The following is a 19,996-nucleotide window of genomic DNA, read 5'->3' as shown; positions in this document are numbered from 1 at the left end:
TACAGATGGCTCCCCTGCTGCTGAAGACCCACAAAGTCCCCTAGCAGTACCTACAGGTTCACAGAGGCGGAGGTACATATGGCAGTTTGTCTTTGAAACAGCCTGAACAAAAACATATAGAAGAACAGCTTATAATAAAGGACAGAAAAGCACACACACATAAGAATCTGCACTGGTATTCATTTGAGGGGGAAACACTGACATCAGAGATGGATGAAAACTGTCAAGCCGCACAGCTCATTTTCCTGCTGCTTTTCCTCTAACGACAAGAAATAACACAAGCCAGTAGTATTATCCATACTACAATATTTTAACAACAAAATGTATATCCACTTGAGTATAGCACAGCATAACATGGTGGCACAGCAATAGCATTCCACAGCATCATGCAAAAGCACAGCAATCACAGTAAAGCTGTCAAGTACTCTAAATGGTGTTGGTGATATATGATGACACTAGGAGTGAAACAACACTGAAGTAAAATCCAGAGGAAGTGCAGTGTATATTCGGAGTTCATAGGTGGATGAATCCCAGCATGTATGCTTTAGAGACAATTGGTGTATATAATCTCTCTGTGTGTGGAGGGGTGTCTTTTCTTTTTTAAAAAATTTGATTGATTCAGTCAATAACTGCAGCAGTTTGCTCAGGCGCTTTCAAGACTAAATGGTTTATAGTGCCATGAGTTGGCATAGATAATAGCCTTCTACATTTGATACAATTTACTTTTTGCACTGAAAGAACCACCCACAATCCTTTTTCGGGCCTTGAGAAATGCTGTCAGATTTGTTAGTTTGTTAATTGATTCTGATCCCGAAGGTCACCAGTCCAATTGCTGCTTAAATTTTTCTGTTTAAATACTTGAACAAAACACCATTTGTCTTTCACCTGGCACAGAATTCCTTAAATGATTGAAAGAAGTAGTTCTTTTAATTTGTGCTGTTATATCAGGAGTGGTTTCTATTCCTTGTGAGTTAAAACAACAAAACAGACTACTAAGGAGTGACAACAGTTGAACTTCAATACTCTCTCGGAATCCTTCCACTCTTTGGAGGCTAAGGGATCATCGTGATTATTAGCACCAACAACAGGGTTAATCCTAATGGTCTAGTTCTGGCTACAAAGTGAAAGATGTATAAAATCAATTCAAATAAGTTTGCTGGTCATATGATCTATGCGTAATTCCACCAACTAGATGTTAGCCCTGGATTAAAAATACGTTTAATGTCTTAAATGTGGCAGATGGGTGTATTTTGAGATGTATTAAACTAGTTGTTCCCAGGTACAAAATAGAATACTGTTGATAAGTGGCCCTAAGAAGTTGTGGACATTCAAGAAGGAAATCTGCCTTGAGCAAGTCTGTGGAGAGGCAGCATATATACATCCCAAAATAAATATTGTAAAATTGCAGCATACCAAAAGTGATTTGCAAGATCACACGTCCATGTGGTTTGCGCTAGAGATGGTACCATGAAAGTGATTTAGGGCAATACATTTACAACATAGTAAACAGCTCACTGCTAGTAACCTTGTGATGTTTCAAAGTGGGGCTAAATGGAAGTAACAGCACATGAAAGAGGGGCATCTGCACATCTAAAAAAAGGATGTAAAGATCAGCTACATTTAACCCACAGTTGTCTCTTAAACAGAGACTCTCATATGAACAGCTATAGTACCAAATTATCAGGGCTAATACTGCATAAAGCACTTACTAAACCTGCTTCTGCTCAGAAAAGCAGATAAGCAAGGAACTAAAGCATTTTGCACAAAGGGAGTTTGGAACTATGGGAAAGGGAACACTGAATAACAAAAAGGAGAAAGACAGGTAAGTAGTGGCTTTTCACATAACAATCAGTTTAGTCTTTCTCCGGCATGAGTCTTTTCAAGCACCAATTCTGAATTCTCCTTTCCTTTATGGTAGTTTCAAAGGATCGGTTATAATAGAATTTATGCATAAGGGGCTGCTCTTCTCTCAAAAAGGAATCCATCTTCAGAAAGACATTTCTAGAAAAAAACTTACTGGTTCTAAAAAGGGCAAAGCCAGGCCAACTGCTGACTTATGTTATCTATATTTAGTGGACCAACGACTTCTTACAAAGTAGTTGAAAAGGTTAAGGAAATTGTAAATCAATGAAATTTCTACACACATACAGTTTTTTTAGTTCAGACCAAAGCACCAATCTCCGATTTGGTAACATGCAAAGTCAATATTCTGATTTTTTAAAAAGCAAGTGGAAAAGAATGTAAAACAAGATTATGGTGGGATTAACTATAGGATAGCACCTGTGAGGCCCCCACCTTTCTTCTTCAAGTTTTTATTTAACTGCTGCACAAATGCCAGGAGATAACCAGATGAGGCTTCCCCGTCACCCTATATCCATTACTGGAAAAAAGATTCACATGGAGAGCTGCCACATTTTTCTAGCCAGAAAATGTATTTTTTCAGAGCTGAAAAAAAGGCAGAAATTACACAGGTGAAATTTTCCCATCACTACATCTCCACACTAGCAAAAGCTGAGCCTACTGAATTTCAGCCCATTATACACAAGACACTCACTGGATGGGACTAAAGGTACAACTAGGTGATTCTGTTTTCCACACTGACCAGCTGAATGTTTCCAGGACACTTACAAGCTGGGCACAAAGGCAGTAAGACTCATATAAGCACTTGACAAAAGGCGCAAGTTTAGGGCCCAGAAAAAAGGAGCACTGATAAACATACAGACAACTGTCCAACTGGGAGGGAAGGTGGCATGGTATAGCATGGTATTGTCAGATCTTGGAAGCTAAGCAAGGTCAGTATTTGGAAGGGAGATCTATAATGAAGGCTCTGTAGAGGAAGGCCATGGCAAACCATCTCTGCTTCTCACTTTCCTTGAAAGCCCCTTGCTGGGGTCGCCATAAGTCGGCTGCAACTTGACGGCACTTTGCACACACACACACAACTGTACACTGTGCAATGAACTGTACTTTTGCAGGACAATGACTCAGCTCAAACCCAACCCCTTTCTGACTATATCTTCCTACACACTTGACACTGAGAGACACTGTCCTTCAGTGTTACTACTCTGAAGATGCCTGCCACAGTTGCTGGCGAAACGTCAGGAAAGAAAATTCCAAGACCACGGTTACACAGCCCGGATAACCTACAAGAGCCAACACAACTGTACAATTCAAAAATCTTCTAAAAATTAAAGGTTATTTAAATTTTTTTGATTAAATTGTTTTGTGTGCTAGTGGTAAAAAAGGTAAAGGTAGTCCCCTGTGCAAGCACTGGGTCATTACTGACCCATGGGGTGATGTCACATCCCAATGTTTACTAGGCAGACCATGTTTACGGGGTCGTTTGCCATTGCCTTCCCCAGTTGTCTACACTTTACCCTCAGCAAGCTAGGAGGATGGAAGGCTGAGTCAACCTTGAGCTGGCTACCTGAAACTGATTTCCGTAGAGATCGAACTTAGGTTGTGAGCAGACCTTTTGACAGCAGTACTGCAGCTTACCAGTCTGAGCCACGGGGCTCCTGCTACTGGTTAAAGAACAAATCAAACCGCACAGTAAACTGCAATGAACTTCAGGGTTCTTCAGTTTGCTGCAAGGCACTTCAGATCTTGTCAGAAAGAGTGACGAAGTAATATTGAATTTGCAAGATATGTAAAATGACTGTTAAAGATACCCTGATGCACTCCTGTAGACTGTAAAAGAAGCCAAAATGTGATTTTTACAGACACACCTGGGACCAGGTTACATAGATCCTTGGTGCACAAATTAAACATATAGACTTCATGGGAGTGAGCCTTGAGCTCATTCCTTATCTGTCCACCACAGATAAGGCCCTAATTTTCACCGAAGGTTCCATAGTGTCGCAAAACACACACTATACTCAGATAGATGCCACCAAAGCCAGCTTTCCATGGCATGAACTCTGCTATGGATGTTTTAGAAATGTTTACTACAGGAACATTGTCAATACATATGAGAGAAAAGATCCACGTCCCTTTTAGGCATACTTGTGTCTGTTGGCATGGATGCAATGAAATTATTTCTTTGATAAGCATTTTACAACAAGGAAATAGATGAAGCTGACACAGAGAGACTGTGGCAAATATCATGTACAGACCAGCCTGCAGAACTGAGTTTGGAGATAAAGTGACATACTTCTACAGAGCTAAATTATTTTTCTAAAGGAGGAACTAAGCCTTAACGAAGCCTCTTTTCTTAAGACACATAGAGAATGCTTAATGAGGTTAGGGTCTGTGAAATCTTGTCTGGGTGGGTTTGCCTTCAACTATATCCCAGCTGGCTCTGGATTTGGTGTGTAAGTAATGCTGATTTAATGACAGTGTTTCAAACTGCAAAACCGGAATCATTAGAAGGGCCTTGCTGCTGACACACTGTTACCTCTATACCTTGTGCGGCTGGGTATCTGATGCCAACTGGGGCTGCACCTCTCAACAGCAGTGACACACCACAGTTTTGTACAAAAAGCAAAAACAAAACAGTAGGATCCACTAGAATGATCACCACAGGATAGCATAATTGCATTGTATGGCAATACTGCAGACATACTGGTTGAAGGTTTACTATATCAAAAGAGTCAAGAGAATCAACCCACCCTGTTATAGGAGTAGATAAACGTATAATCTTGTGACCTCATGACTGGAAGCACATAAAATCATATTAGCGCATGCTGGCAAATACCCCACTCTGGCGATAGTAAAATAAAGAAAAGAAGTAAAGGTCCAGATGGAGGAGCACAGGACCACAGGATGTCACCACAGAGAAGGGGGTACGCCACAGATTTAGTGGATTTAGGCCTAATCCTCCCCTGGTGCCTATTGTGACGTACAAGTATATCCTCATTTGTATCTGAATACAAAATGTGTGTTAGAAGCTCAGCTGCGGGATTCAGAAGGGAGAAGGGGAATATTTTCTCATTTGAAATCTAACCCCGTAATGAGAGAGCACTGCAGGCCTAAAGATAAAGGGAGTCTTTGATTTGGAAGCAGAGCCTCATTGCCTATCAGGAGTCACAAAGGAACACTGTGAGGGGTGATGGACCCTTGGACATCTATCAAATGTGCAGGCAAGGCATGTGCAGTGCTGGAAACGGCAGCATTTAAATCATAAGCCATGCCATGTCATGAGGATTCTGTGGTGCTGTGCCTCTTGAAACTATCTTGACCCATTTGGGTGATGTAGCTGTAAATTTTACCTATACTAGAGTTAAGCTGTAAACATATTAAAATGGCCGATCTGATTTTTAATCTGATCCCAATAAGGTCTCCTATTTTGCACACATTACATAAAAGGCTGCAGTGTAGCTACTGAGGTCATTTTGTCACCCCAAACTGACAAGCACAACCAAGGACTACCTTTTAAGGCCAGTAATTCCAAGATGTTGATTCTCTGCCTCTAAACATGGGGCTGGTTTTCAAGCAACTATCAGCTGAAGCCTTTGGCTTGCCTCTATCAAAAGTGAAAGTTTACAACAACCACCTCTCATTTGTTGAAATCTATGGGACAGACCCAGAATAAACTTTCCATCAACAGAGCAGAACTTTCCTGCCTCCCCCCTTTCATTACCTACAAATTCTAATCTTGGGGGATAGGAGACCCCAACAAGGACACAAGGGGACCCTGAAGCAAGAATGGGGGAGATTGGTTGAAACTCCCCATTTAATAATCTGGATCCAACCCTGTATTTGTAAGTAGTCTGATTATAGGACACCACTATGCCTCTGGAATTCTGGTATCCTGAATACCTGCCCTCTCTAAATGACTTGTTAAAGGGTCAATTGGCTAGGCAGATTATAAAGAAAGAGAACTGTCCCCTGGCCCTAACTGTTACTATGCACAATCTACCCTTCAGCAAGGACTAATATTGTTGGGAAGCTAATACTCTTATCTGAAACTGCATTTGCTTTGATTTCAGGCAACAGAAGACAGCTTAGCCATAGGCTCTTCTAACAGCTATGGAATAAGACGGCTGGGGTTTGTTGCTGTGGCCAATGGCTAGGACACCAGAGCTTAGCTAAAACAGATTGAGGCACACGGCAGATGTGCTGCTTGCTAGATGATTAGCTAAAAGTAAATGCGACTGCAAGAGCCTCTAAGTAATTATTTTCCCCAGGGTAAGGAGCTCCACTTGCGTTCATTGTCATACAAATGGTGTCTATTTTCATTCGCTGAGGAAAGCACAGAATAGCGGTGTTAAATTTCACTAAATGGAATGTTCAGTAACTGGGATAATAGGATAATTCTAGAGTGTAGCACATGAAAAAGTAGCTGTTTAGTTAGAAAGCCTGGCATTGAGAAAATTCTGAAAAAATACAATCAGAAAATTAAAAAATCATGATTTTTGTCAGCATATCATTTTTAGTTTCATTTTGACCCTTTAGATCTATCTTCTGACATGCATTTGCTCTAAAATCTGGGCAGATTGGAGATGGGCTAAGTGTTTGTAGTACTGTAATCATTGGATTAGATCCACTATTGCAGTTGTGCAAAAGAAGGATGCAATCTCTGTTAATTCCCTCATCTCAGGCCATTTATGCAGGCCTGTTTCCCTCGCAGCCACCCCCCCCCCCCGACTGCTCCGCTGCTTCGTTTTGATTATGCATGCTTTTCCTGACTGTCAGAGGTCGCCTCATTCTCCCTACACATTCCTGGGCATTTTGCCCGCATTTTCTGGATGCTGTTTTAGCGAGAATCCAGAAAGCGGATAAAATGCACAAAAACAAGCGGAGAGTGAGGCAATCTCTGATGGTTGAGCAATGCATGCACAATCCAAATGAAGAACCGGAGCAGTCAGAGGGGTGACTGCGAGGGAAAACACCCTGCATAAATGGCCTCACTGTGGTTACTTGGGCCACATTCCAAAGCATTTGCTAGTATCCTGATCTCCTGAAAGGACTGGGCAAAAGCAAAGGGAGTTGCAGCAAGAAGGAGCAGGGAAAGATCTCCCCTGCAAACAGAACTCCCCTTGCAGTACTCTGAACTGAAAAGTAATTTGTTTCTCAGATATGAGTCTGTCTACAACCCAAAAGGTCAATCCTGCATACATGCTCTATTTCAATCTTAATGTATTTTACCTCTTTCAAAAATATTTCCTTCAAAACAGGCATGCATTTTTACATAGAAGAGGCAATTCTGGTAGGTTTAGCTTAGTGTAAAGGGGTGAAAAAGCTGCCCCTGCTGAAATTCCCTCTTGTATACAATTATTTGAACACATGAAATTGCCTTATACCATGTCAGACCACTGATCTACTAAGATCAGAGCTGTCTACCTTGGCTGGAAGTGGGTGTTCAGGGTCTCAAGGAGAAGGCTTTCCCATCAAGTACTACCTGACCCTTTTACCTAAAGATGCTGGCGATTCAACCTGGGGTTTTCTGCATGCTAAACAATGCTCTACAAGTAAGCCCCAGCTGCTTTCTCTGAGTGTGCCTGAAGGCACCCAAACACTAGCCACTTCGGTATGTAGCCATCCTGAGGTACAGTGGAGGGTAAAATCAAGATAACAGAATGTGACTTAAAGTCAATAGATGTGCACGGTGTGATAGCAAGAACCCCAAGGACCACCTGAACATGGCCAACATTTGCTGAACAATCAAAAGAGGATTACTAAACAACAGCACTTGGGAAAACAACTATTTTTCGTAGAAAGATAACCATAATCCTTAGGTGAACCAACAGACAGCATTCTATTTGTTAACAAGCTATTCCAGAAGTTATTTGTCCTATTCTTTGAACTAAAAACATCGTCACCACCACAACAGCTTAAGGCCTGAAGATGAATGTCTAGGCAGAATGAAATATTTTCCCACTGGGGAAACATTCATTTCAAGTGCGTGTTCCATTCATTCTCTTACTAAGAGACAGTTCTCATTAGTCTGTATAAGTGAAAGTAGGGCATTAATGTCATTTCGAAATTTCTCTATCATCAGAAGTTTCTTTCTTTCTTTCTTTCTTTCTTTCTTTCTTTCTTTCTTTCTTTCTTTCTTTCTTTCTTTCTTTCTTTCTTTCTTTCTTTCTTTCTTTCTTTCTTTCTTTCTCAGCTATGTAGGTCTGAAACACCAGACCTTTCCTGAGCTATGGAACCACACAACACATTGCACTCATTCTATTATTTTGAATTATTCAAAGAAAATTCTAATGGGTTGCTAGATTACAAAAGCAACTGCTTTCTCTGAGTGTGCCTATAGTGCAAGTAGGCTTTGGAAGGGCTGGGTTAATATTTTATGAACTCTGATGGAGAGCCAAACCTATTTCCAAGAGGTTTATTCCTTTGACAACAGGAGGAAATTGAAAGAGAAACAACCCACTAATTTGCTCCAAATCTAATGACCGCAAAAGATGCATATATACAGTCATTCAATAAGTGATATGATAGTGCCAAATTGAATGAACCATAAACATGAGCACTGAAATATGGTCCTGGTGAAGAACTAATCTTCTTAATTTTCTTTCCTTGTCAATTTGTACTCTGAATGCTAAAGCAATTTCTCTCCCATTTGTGCATACGTGGGAAAGAGACAAATAATATGTCATCTTCCAACTGATATCTACTCCTTCTCTTCTCAACAACAGACAGGATTCCAGTTTTGAATGGAGATACACAGAGGCACCTATGTAGCTTGCACCTCTTGCATTCCAGCAATTGTAGTCAACAGTCTCTCAGTCCCCATCAGGTGACTAGAACATACACATAGTTCTTCACAGATGCTAAAAATTAAAGATAATAGTGTCCAGTGAATTCTTGGATATATATTGTGATATTGTCACTCTGTTCCACACACTATAGGAGGGCTTATAGGGGGAAAAAATCACCTAGAGCGTCAAAACACCTTGAGAACGTCCTGGTAAGCCAAAATGTATGAACCCATGGTTACTATGCATCATAAATTTTCAGTTCTTTAAGGCTGAAAGCAGATCAATCTGCTACCCTTTGTAGTTCAGGGAATAAAAATACAGTAAATAATGAAGGGGGAGCCTTATACAAAATTAGATTTGCAAAGTAATATCAATAAACAGCTGCAAAAATATAGTGAGAAGCATCTGTAAGAAAAGGGAAACCCTACTGACAAAATGTTCAAACCCAGTGCAAGATTGACGTTCTAGACGGGCCAGGTAGCATGGAAAGGGAATTCTCCCTCCCTTTCTGTGAATGCAACAGCTCCTCTAAACTCAACAGGAGAGAACTTCCTTTCTTGACCAGGAGACAGCCATCCCAGAGCACCAAAGACTCCAAAACACATTCTCATTTTCAGTGCGGTGTGTGTTGTATCACTGGTCAAGGAATCTTGCTCTGTTTTTCTTGTGAACAGCAATTCCAGAGCACAAGCAACACACATCATCAGGAAAGGTATTCCCACTGTCCACTGCTTCATTCATCACTGTCCATTAGACTACACGTGTAGACAATAGGAGACTACACAATCCCTTTCCTAAGAGGCACTAGGGATTGCAAGGGGGTGGGGTCATCCACAAGTCTGCATTTTGTTCTTTCCCACCTGCCTCACTGCTCTTAAATAGAGACATCTCAGTGTTGTTAAGAAACAGCAATAGCAAAATATCAGCAGAAGCCCATCATGCACACATGCACAGCAGCAGCTCAAGCATTATGTTCAACCATCTCAATGAGCCAGTTCTCCTCCACAGAAGACACTGGACAAAATTTTCATTTTTTTTCCCATTGAAAGGGTTCACATGGCGCATGCTTCTAAAGTGCCAACTCGCCCAAGGAGACAAGCCTAATGGTCAATATTGCCCCATGCCTGTTATCTCTGCCAGCTGGTACAGTACCTGAGGTTGGAGCAACTTCAGAGAATGCAGCGCCAAACACAGGGAAGGGAAACACAAGGAGTGCATAGAAAAGAAGGGAAAGAGAAGACAGGAATATATAAAAGCACAGCACAAATATGATACATAAACATGGCAGGCTGAGGCTGTGGTCCAGAAGAGGCATTTGCACTCAGCCTCCCACTGCCGCTCCCAGTCAGACTCCACAACAATATCCATTCAAACCCATGTGAGATATTTTTTTTAATCTTCATTTCAGAGTGGGGAGGTAAATATCTGCACACAGTTGCAAGTCTTAGTTCAGCAAAATGCAAGTTTTTACATCTTGTTGGCTTCAGCAAAAAACCTCCTTCTAAAGTTCAGGGCAAAAATCAGTCCTAGTTCAACTTTCTTGCAAGCTCTTCATACTTATGTCTACGACAAAGGAGACAACACCCAAGGCAGTTCAACCATGATAATCGCTTGGATTCTTTCATTTCTGTTTAGAAATACCTCTTCTTCATGTACAGGAGGGGGGGGGGAAGCCTAGCAAGGCTTGTTTCAAGCAGCATTCTTCCATGTGATCTGAAACTCTTTGGCTGCTTAGTGTTCATTGTCTAGTGGTCTTAAATGCTTATGGAGACGGCGCACCATTTATTAATAACCTGAGTGATGAACACCTCGGCTTTTATTTGAAGAGCCTGCAAAACCTTATTCAGGAGGCACCACTGAGAGCTGTACCCTTGGGCTTCTTGGTACACAGCAACTGCAGTGATTGCAAAATCCGTGTTTAATTCCAGCTATGCTGCCACACCGAGGCAGTCACAGCTAGGCACGTGCTTACAGCAGCAAGCAGAAAGCAGCATAGTTTTGGCTTTTTGCACACTGCTGTGAACATGGGCATAACTATGCTCATGAAGCCATGCAAAATGTCCTGCACTTGATGTCAACATAAATGCAACCGTATCAGCTCATGACAGCTGACTGCTTCCACACAGGGATTTTTCTGAGTGGACAGCGGGAAGCTACCACCATCTTTAGGAGAATCCACACAACATTGTGCCTAATTCAGGCGTGAGTCATATGGCTTCTGTATTTTTCACTGATGAGCTGGATTAAAAACAACCTCATTTGATCTGGCTCATCATGGAAACTGTGGGGCAGCTGCAGGCGGAGCATTCATGAGGATGTGGTGCGCACAGCCAGTATGGGGTGGTGGTGGAGTTAAGCTTCACCTTCAAGATAGTGGAGCTAAGCTAAGCTCTGCCTTTCTTCTTCCCCCCTTTCAGCCCTTTAAAGGGCTTTTTTTTACTTTCCCAGCTGAGCTATGGTGTATCTTTATACCATGGCACAGCTGGGAAGAGGAAAGAGAGACCAAAAGGCTGTGGGGCCCCCTAGTATGATTGACACAACAGAAGAAAAAGGGGGGCAGTGACAACAGGGAGTGGTGTGGGGACAGGTTGTGTGGATGCCATTCCTGCCTGTATTCTGCTGCAGCCGGTGTGCATGTTTTCCCCCCCAAAGTTTGACACAGAAACAGCCAAAATCATACCAAGTAGATACCAAGAGGATTTTTAGCACAGGCCCATTTCAGCAACTTGTGGAGCAAATTTTCAAGTACCTTTGCAACCAACCCTAAGATACTGATCCAGTGCTATTGTTGCTAGTTGTTACCTGATGCTCAGTTAGGAGAGGAGAAATACAGGGGAAATGAGGTGCAAGAGAGGACAGCAATTGCACCAGAGTCCATATCAATCCAATTGCAACCCAACCATCATGGAGTGGCGTGCTACAGTCACCACCACTTGACAGGAAGAGGCAGCTAACCAGTGCATGCTGACATGGCCATGTCCCCTGACATCAGAGCTGCTTCTACCCACACACAGAACACAGCAAGGAAGGAAACAAAGGGAACACAGCACCCACCACTGGAAAGAGGATCATGGCATGACCAGGAGCAGCCCTGGAATTAACACACTCCAGGGAGCTCTGCAGATGCTGGTTTGACTTGAGTTCCCCTCCTGCAACCACATACTCTTTGCCTCATACACACACAGGGAAGGAAACATGGGCACTTCAGACAACGCACTCACATGCTTCTGTGGTTCACTCAAAAGAGGCCTAACAGAATGCCCAAGATCTCCCCCACTCAACAGCTGGGGACACAAACAGCATTGTCATCTAAGGAGTACCAACCTTTTGCCAGGCATGGGGGAGACAGACGCAAGGGCAGTCATGAGGGAACACATAACTGCATGTTCACAGAAGGCATTCCTGTCAACTCCACAGCAGCTTACTAGGGAAAGGCAACATGAGGTTGGATCCCACTTAAGGGGTCTGCTGCCAAGACAAGGACAGTCCTCGGAGGAGTCCCAGCACACCTGGGGTTTTGCAGCATCATATGCAGCCACTGGGTACGGACTGGCCAGGCTGACTGGCTGCTCCACATACCAATAATTTTGGCAAGCATTCTCCCATGCATCATTCCTCCTGTTGCATTCAGAAAGCAACACATCCTCATTCTTCCTAGCAATCCTTGTGCTCTGTCCATCCCTACCCCTATCATAGAGGCTATTTATCAAAAGTCAACAATAATGTGGATGAGCACAGGATCTGAGGACCCCTGCCCTCCCCCTGTAAAAACACTCCCTCAGCCTTCTCCTACAGAGAGTTGCCTGTTGAAGATAGCTGAGGCTAGCAAAGAACAAACGGTAGGTGATTCCTATCTACCAAACCCCCAAAATCAAAGACACAGCTGTAAAGCAATCCACACATTTATTGAACAGCATCAGGCATATTGGAAGCAAGGCTGGTGAATGGGGTGGCGAAATATCTTGTTCCAAGCAGGCTCCTGTGACGTTGCAAGCTGCACTGACAGGCCACAGGTGGAGCTGTCCTGATCACTGTATGTCTATGAGAGGGACAACTGTGCCAGTAAAACACTGGTTTGTTCAGCAGCTTGCAATGGTGGAGGAGTTAGGTAAGAACAAGAGAACTGACAGCCCCACAGCAAGGTAGCTGGAAGACAGTGGTCACTGCAGCCATTGGTTGTGCTATAGGCTTGGGAGATGGTTGGCACTGCACTGTGAATGGTGTCCATCCTCCTGTTGGAGAGACACAAGGACAGTTGTGAGTAGTGTTCCACAGTAGCCGCAAAGAACAAGTGGATCCCATAATTCTGCATGCGGTGCCCTTGCGGTTATTTCAGCTCCCCTCTCCCCCCTAGGGGTTCTCATGAGGTGGAACACACCTGAGGGGGAACACATAGCCAACACTTACCATCCCCTTTAAAATTTTGCATTGGAACTGGGTCTGCACTTTCTGCTGCTCCAAGGAGCTCTGATCCTGCAAAGAAACAGGCTCCATAACTGTTGGGCCAGCAGTACCAAAGGGTAAAGTCGAAGGGTTGGTAGTCTTCCAGGACTGTAGTTAGGTTCCTTTTGTCCCCACCTGAGCTGAGAGCACTGTGATGTACTGCCAGCCTTTCTGCAGCTTCCCCCCTCCTCTTTTGTACTGTATATACTCATTTCTAGCAACTGCTGAAGAAGAGGCTTATTGAGGCAATACAGAGAGTAGGTACATATTAGGGGCATGGAGGGATATTTGCAATAGTCACAGTTTGAGGCAGGGATTCCCCCCTCCCTTGCTTACCTGTGTGGGCCGCATTGTCCTTGAATCCCTAGTTGGAGACATGGAGGGTCCAGTTTGGTGCCTAAGCCCGAGGTGGAGTATCTGTAAGTCATCTGAGCACAGCAGGATTAGCAAAGTGCCTTTTCTATGGGGTGACCATCACCAAAGCTGAGTGTGTGTACTAGATGCGTTTGCCACAAGGCCAGATAGATATAGACCCATGCTGTGTGCCATATATTCTGAACTATGGGTGTCCTGGTTGGGGTTTATATAGTGCTTTGGAGAGTTGTGATTGGCTGCAGACTTAGTAGGTATCTTAAGCTGTTCCAGAACTTGTTGGTGGGGCGAGGGGAAACTGTTTCACTCTCAGTGTGTTGATTAGGACTTTTAAAAGGTACGCAAAGGTTTTCGCTGGTGTAACACTGTGCTGTGGTGGGATACAGGCTGGGGAGGCTCAGGATGCCAACTAAGCCCTGCTCCACCACTCATGCTGCCCATTTCTGTGCTGGCGTCATGATTACACTGGCCTGACAATGGCTCAGTGGCAGCGTATCATAAAGGTACACCAGCATCGGACTCAGTTGTCGTCCTAAGCCACTCACAGGCAGGTCTAAGGATGGCCCCCTCAAGCATCAGTAATGCAGCAGGACTGCAGAGAGTTCTGGTTAATTGTGGCATTGTGAGAGCAAGGCTTGTGTGTGTGTGTGTGGGGGGGTAATCAGCAACAGAACAACTGTAGTTTTCACTAGCTGAGAATTATTTTCTACTCCATAGCTGGTTTCAAGAGAGGCATTTTAGAGGACTTGTTGTCAAGGCTCTTGGCCCAGTTCAGATTATTAGAAACCATTACAAAAACACAGTCTATAAAGTTGTCAATTCTGTTTTTATCTTATGTATGTTGTGCTCAAGATCTTTGGTGAGCTGAGCTTGAAATAAAAGGAAAAGGACAACAGCACAGTGGGCAACACCTAAATAAACAGAATAACATTATTTTTTTTACAAACAGCTTCTAGAACTAATAATTACAATGGTCCACCTGTTTTCTGAGCTGTTCTGCACATTCTAAGCAAAACCCAAATTTGGAGCAGCATGTAGTTTTAGAAATCAAGGCGATGTAGATGTTTCTGTTGCCAGACAACCCTTAGCCAGTGCCAACCCAAATGTAAATTCATTCTGTTGTACAGCATGAGAAGAGAAGCATGCTAATGCTTTTGCCAGCTATGTAACATGCCCAGAGCATGCCTGTTTAAAAATGTAGGAAGAGCAACTCGATTTTAAAAATTTGTATTCAAGGAAATGTTTCCCCACATATTACAATTAGGAAGATTTTAAAGTAACAACCCATTTACTAAAGTAAGCCACTGAACTGAATTCAGGAATTCTTTTTTAAAAAATTACAGCATGTATAGAGAGAGCTTTGTTTCCATACTCCTTCCCCGAGGGCTACTGAACTTTAGCTTAGTTTGATGGATCTTTCACAAAGAATATTTTTATCCTTTTAGGAATCTCCAAGCTGTGGCTTTCCTCCACTGAGGGTCATTGAGGGGATGGGAAAGTGCCCATCATACTTCCTCAACTTGTCTCTAGCAGTCTAGTGGGGCATGGGGACTACAGGAGGCAGCTGTTTTATACCTCTCCACGCACCAATAAAAATAATCTTAAACTTGCTTGATAATATATGGTATTGCAGAGATGCTCCAGAGATGCTTATGTATGTTGTGCTCAAGATCTTTGGTGAGCTGAGCTTGAAATAAAAGGAAAAGGACAACAGCACAGTGGGCAACACCTAAATAAACAGAATAACATTATTTTTTTTACAAACAGCTTCTAGAACTAATAATTACTTGCTTGATAATATATGGTATTGCAGAGATGCTCCAGAATGGAGAAGTCAATTGCCTTAAATGCCTGCTTCATATAAGGATGGCAGCCACTAGGGCATATTTTATTAGGATCCTCTTTATGTCCTAAGTAATTTTTGGGATCAGAAATGGTTCACCCAATGCCTTCAGTGTACATATTATTTTTGCTCCTAGTTTTAAACAGAAACTCCATTAACACTCTTTCTTATTGCTAGAGCCAAGGGTCTAAAGCCAGTATGGCCACCAAAGTAATAAAGCCACCAAATTGGCAGCCTTGCCTAGTAGAAATTTTGCTCCTCTTATCAAAACCTTTTTCCTCTCTCCTTGAAATTCTGCAGATATTTTGAAGAAGATCCAAAAATGCTTTAGAAAGAATGGCAATGCTACTTGAGTCAAGTAACCTACGAGTGGATTTTCACAAGATCGCAAGGGAATTTCAGTAGCTAAGCACATAAAGCTGCCTTCTACTGAATCAGACCATGGCTCCATCAACAACAGTATTGTCTAGATAGGCTGGCAGCGGCTTGCCAGGGTCTAGGTTCTGGTCCTTTTATCTGGAGGTGATTGGGATTGAACCCTGGACTTTCTGCATGCCAAGCTGACACTCTATCACTAAGCCCTACCTCCAACAGCATTGCAGATACTGCACAACTTTAACAGGGTCATAATGAAGGAAGTAGTTGAAATTATTCGTAGCCCATAGCAGACAAAGCCAGAATTTCTTCGATCTGCAAGGCACCCCTTAACTGGAAGAAGTGATGTGGATTCACTGGAAACATTTGAAATGAAAAATTTTCTGATTCAAAATGAAATAAATAATTTAAATATTTAAATAATGTTTGTGAAATTTAAATTATGTTAGAAAAAGTAGGCAAAGTAGCCTGGACCATGTACAAACACTGGGTTTTGTCCACCCTTCATTTCCCACATTTAGCCCATCAAACATGATTGATTTGCCACACAACAACCCTGACAACTATAGACAAACAGACTATATTCACATATTTGGGGTAGAAAATTTCCCACAGAAAAATATTCTCAAAATTTTTCTGTTTTAGAAAAAAATTCCACCCCACATTACTGACTGAGATGTGGGGTTGGGTAGTCTGACCTGGCAGGCCAACATCCTTCGAGAAGACAGCTGCATCAAAGCTGGGAGGCATCCAGTGTAGACTGGTTGCCTTGGCAATGAGGTGGTGGGTCCATGGCTAGTTTGGTCACCATAGTGACAGGGGTTTGCCTCCCAAACCTGAAAGGTTGCATGTCCTGCAAAGGACCAGGTAGTTGTGTGGCCTCCAAGTGTATATTAGGGCCAGGGAAGGGATTCCTCAGAAGCCTGGTTGGATGACAGAAGTCCACATATAGGGAACAACACAGTCACAGACAGCGCAGGTATAGCAGACCCTAAGCTCGTGTATACTGGGCTTTAAAAAGATACATCAGATTTACTAGATGTTTGTTTAGGCAGCTAAATACAGCAAAAACGCACCATAAATATAAGAAAGTGGATGCTAATGATCAATAAAATAAATAAAAGATAAAAAGTTTCTACACAGCTTCAACTACATCTCTCGGATTTGAAAAAAAATCAAAGCAGACTTAGAATCCTGATCAAAATCTGAAATTTTTATAGCAAGCAGAGTTTTAGTAGTAAAAGTGTCAATCTTGCCAAGAAAAATTGTTCCTGACTCAAACTTTGTATGGCACTTGGGGAAGTTTTGAAAACTATATTATTAAATATATACAAAGGGAATAACAAACCTCAAGTAAAACAATTTAATTTACAGAAGACCTGCAAAGGTCAGAACACTGACAAGGTAACTGACATGATACTTACTCTGAAACCTTCAATACTGGATAGCGTCATGTGAAAAGGTTACAGATCTATGTCAGCAACAGGGTAGTAAAATGTTAAGCTCTGCCTTTGGTAAAGGTCCACGAAACAGCTCTGACACAGAAATCTCTCAGGCCCAAATAACTGTCCTATTTACAAGGACCACACAGAACATTTATTGCTGATGCTTCCACACCACTTTTCTGAAAAATGTCTCTTATTTTCAAACATTATAGCCACATCCATCATTATCTATATATTTAATTTCCAAGTGTGCCCCATGTCTGCAGATAATTATATTCGTAGATAGGGGGCACACTTATCCCAACAGGTTTTTCTACAGACTTATCTATCTAATTCCCAAGCATGCCCCCTGCTTGCAGATACTTAAATTGGCAGATAGGGGACACACTCACCCCCCCACAGGTTTTTCTGCAGACCCTCTAGGTCTGGCAGACCCTCTAGGTCTGCAGAAAAATCTGAAGTGTTTTAAATGGGGGGGAGGGTTAAATCACCCCAGAACTAAAAAAAAAAAAAAAAAGCATTGTCTGCATATGCACAGAGAACACATTTACGGAGGCGGCTGGGAATGGGGTGGGGGTTGCCTTGGTTGAGCCTGCAGCGGGCTTGCCAGGTGGGATTGGGACTGGGGGGAGGCCTCGGCGGGCTCAGCAATGAAGAAGAAGGATTCTCCCCGCGAGTTTTGCAGGCCCCCACTTGTTACATACTAATACTGAATGTAGTATCATAAAAGCACTGGTGCCTGGGGCTGTTTTTACTATTTTGAAATTTTTGCCAGGCATTAAAAAAACCTTTTTAATCATTTAGCAGACATTCAATGAATAAGCTAATTGCCTTCCCTTGTCTTGTTTCCCCAGTATTTACAATGAGACAGTACTTGTATTAAAAATTGCGTAAAGAAAAGCAGGCTACTGCAGAACATTAAGGGCCAAATAAGAAGTGTACTTCGAATTTCATATCTGAAGCTGCCAGCAATTACAAAAATAATAATGTCACACAAAAAAATCTTGCTATGTTTGGATGCCACAGGACTTTCAACACACTTTGCAGTACTTTGCATCCAGCTCTACAGGGCACACATGCTTCTCCACACCCAAATTGCACGTTTCCACTTACCTTCATTCAGTGGAGATGGTGATTCCCCTTTGGCAGGCTCCCCTTCCCCAATCTGTGTCCTGCTACGCAGGTCGAATCTATAGCGTGATATAGGATCCGTCCGCTGGAGTAAAAACTTTGTCTGATTAGGAGAGAAGTTCTCTAGAATTGTTCTGCCAGTTTTGGATCCATTAACTGGGGAGAAAGGCAGGCTGTGTAGGCTTAAGTCTTGTTTTGAGTAAAACACTCAGCTACACATTTCATCCCCTCTCAGCCTAGTGCAGCAACTGACCAAAGCATGGGCTTCATTAGAGTGTTAGTTTAAAAAAAAAAAAAACCCAGCTAGGAGAACTAAACACACCTCTGTTAAAATTTAACTCCCCTGCATCCTAAAGGCTATATACCATATTAGTCCTACAGAAGCTTTCAAGTACGGGGCATAACCAGTGGAGAGCCTAATTCTAATTCTTTGGGCAAAAATTACATTTTCTATCTGTCTGATGACAGTTATTGATAGGGCTGCATGGGGTCCAGATAGAGAGAAAGGCAGGCTATAATTTTAATAAACAAACAAATAGTTGGGGGCAGGAGGTTTTAACAAGTATGGGGTGTGGATGGGCAAAGTGATCTTTTCCACTATGCACATGTGCAGTGCTCTAAAATTATTTTTTTCCAGTTGCCCATGTCCACATTCTTACAAAATTCTTCCTAAGGAACACACATTTTACAATGAAGTAGATGTTTATACTGAGCAAATGCACCATATTTAATAAGGAACATGCATTTTAGTGACTTGCAAGAAATACCACTGCGCTAGGATAGGCTATTCAGATTATGGATCAGCAAAGAAAGAAAACAAAGCCAACAAACAAAATGAGTATGGGACATACAGGCTTGGTATCTAAGGGTGTATCCGATAAGAATGCCATTAGGATGTTCAGGGTGCTCCCATTCCAAAGTGATGGTTTCCAGGTTTGGCTGGCGGATTTTGAAATACCTTGGGGCACTGGGCACTTAGGGGAAAGGTGGGGGCAGGAAAGAAAAAGGAGAAGAAGTCATAAGATAACATTGCTGATATGCACATTGTTCAAAATAATACGCACATAGAAAGTTTGGAGCTGGTAGCATAGGAAGCCCACGTTACATTGCCCTACATGTGGTTTCAATTCAACACAGCCACGATCATATGCAGCAGTAGACATCTATGCTAACTTTTGATAGTTCTGCGTTTGCATAGAAGTCCCCTGGATTTAATGTATGGGAAGAAGAGGATGTGCCGCTGCCCTCTGTTAGCTAAACCACTCAGCGGTATGAGATGGTTTATAATTTCATGTAGTTAACATGAATATCAAAAGCTTGTTAGTACCTTTTGCAGAACCTTACAGACAAGGTACTCTGTTGATGGGTTTCATCACACCAACCCTTAAAGATGGCACCCCAATCAGACATGTCCTTTCATCACAGAAAATGTGTCTCATCATAACCAACAATGTTCCCTAGCCTCACAATACACAAACATATTGGAAAACCTTTACAATATTCTTTATTTTCATGATATGTTTGCTGCAATCAGAGCTAACCACTTGAAGTCCCCATGGTTTAGATGGGAGAGATAAGCCTGGGTGGCTCACAAGCTGCTGCTGCTGAGCGGGGAAGGGTACTGTGCCCCGTGCCTCTGGATCAGTATTGGTTCAGTGCAGAACAGACTAACCACACAGTGCACACTGTTAAGGGGCATGCAAAGGGCTTCCTTCCCCTTACACCACCACCCAGGGGCT

General features: G+C 42.5%; 1 protein-coding gene across 8 annotated transcripts in view; it reads right to left on the bottom strand.

Annotated features, from left to right (window-relative positions):
- The window catches only part of NFASC (neurofascin), a 230,883-nt gene that overhangs the window by 32,681 nt on the left and 178,206 nt on the right, over nt 1–19,996 (bottom strand). For 7 of the 8 annotated variants that reach the window (XM_056867422.1, XM_056867423.1, XM_056867426.1 and 4 more), the window contains 2 exons: nt 19,109–19,231; nt 18,240–18,413 (listed from right to left, as the gene is read on the bottom strand). The exons of the other annotated variant lie outside the window; for it this stretch is intronic. In XM_056867422.1, the coding sequence (XP_056723400.1) occupies nt 18,240–18,413; nt 19,109–19,231 (297 nt within the window). The remainder of the gene's footprint in view (nt 1–18,239; nt 18,414–19,108; nt 19,232–19,996) is intronic. 8 annotated transcript variants of the gene reach the window in all.

This window comes from Euleptes europaea, chromosome 2, assembly GCF_029931775.1.
Source record: "Euleptes europaea isolate rEulEur1 chromosome 2, rEulEur1.hap1, whole genome shotgun sequence".
NCBI lineage: Eukaryota > Metazoa > Chordata > Lepidosauria > Squamata > Sphaerodactylidae > Euleptes > Euleptes europaea.
Note: the sequence above shows the minus strand (reverse complement) of the source record. Positions and strands in the feature narration are given on the sequence as shown.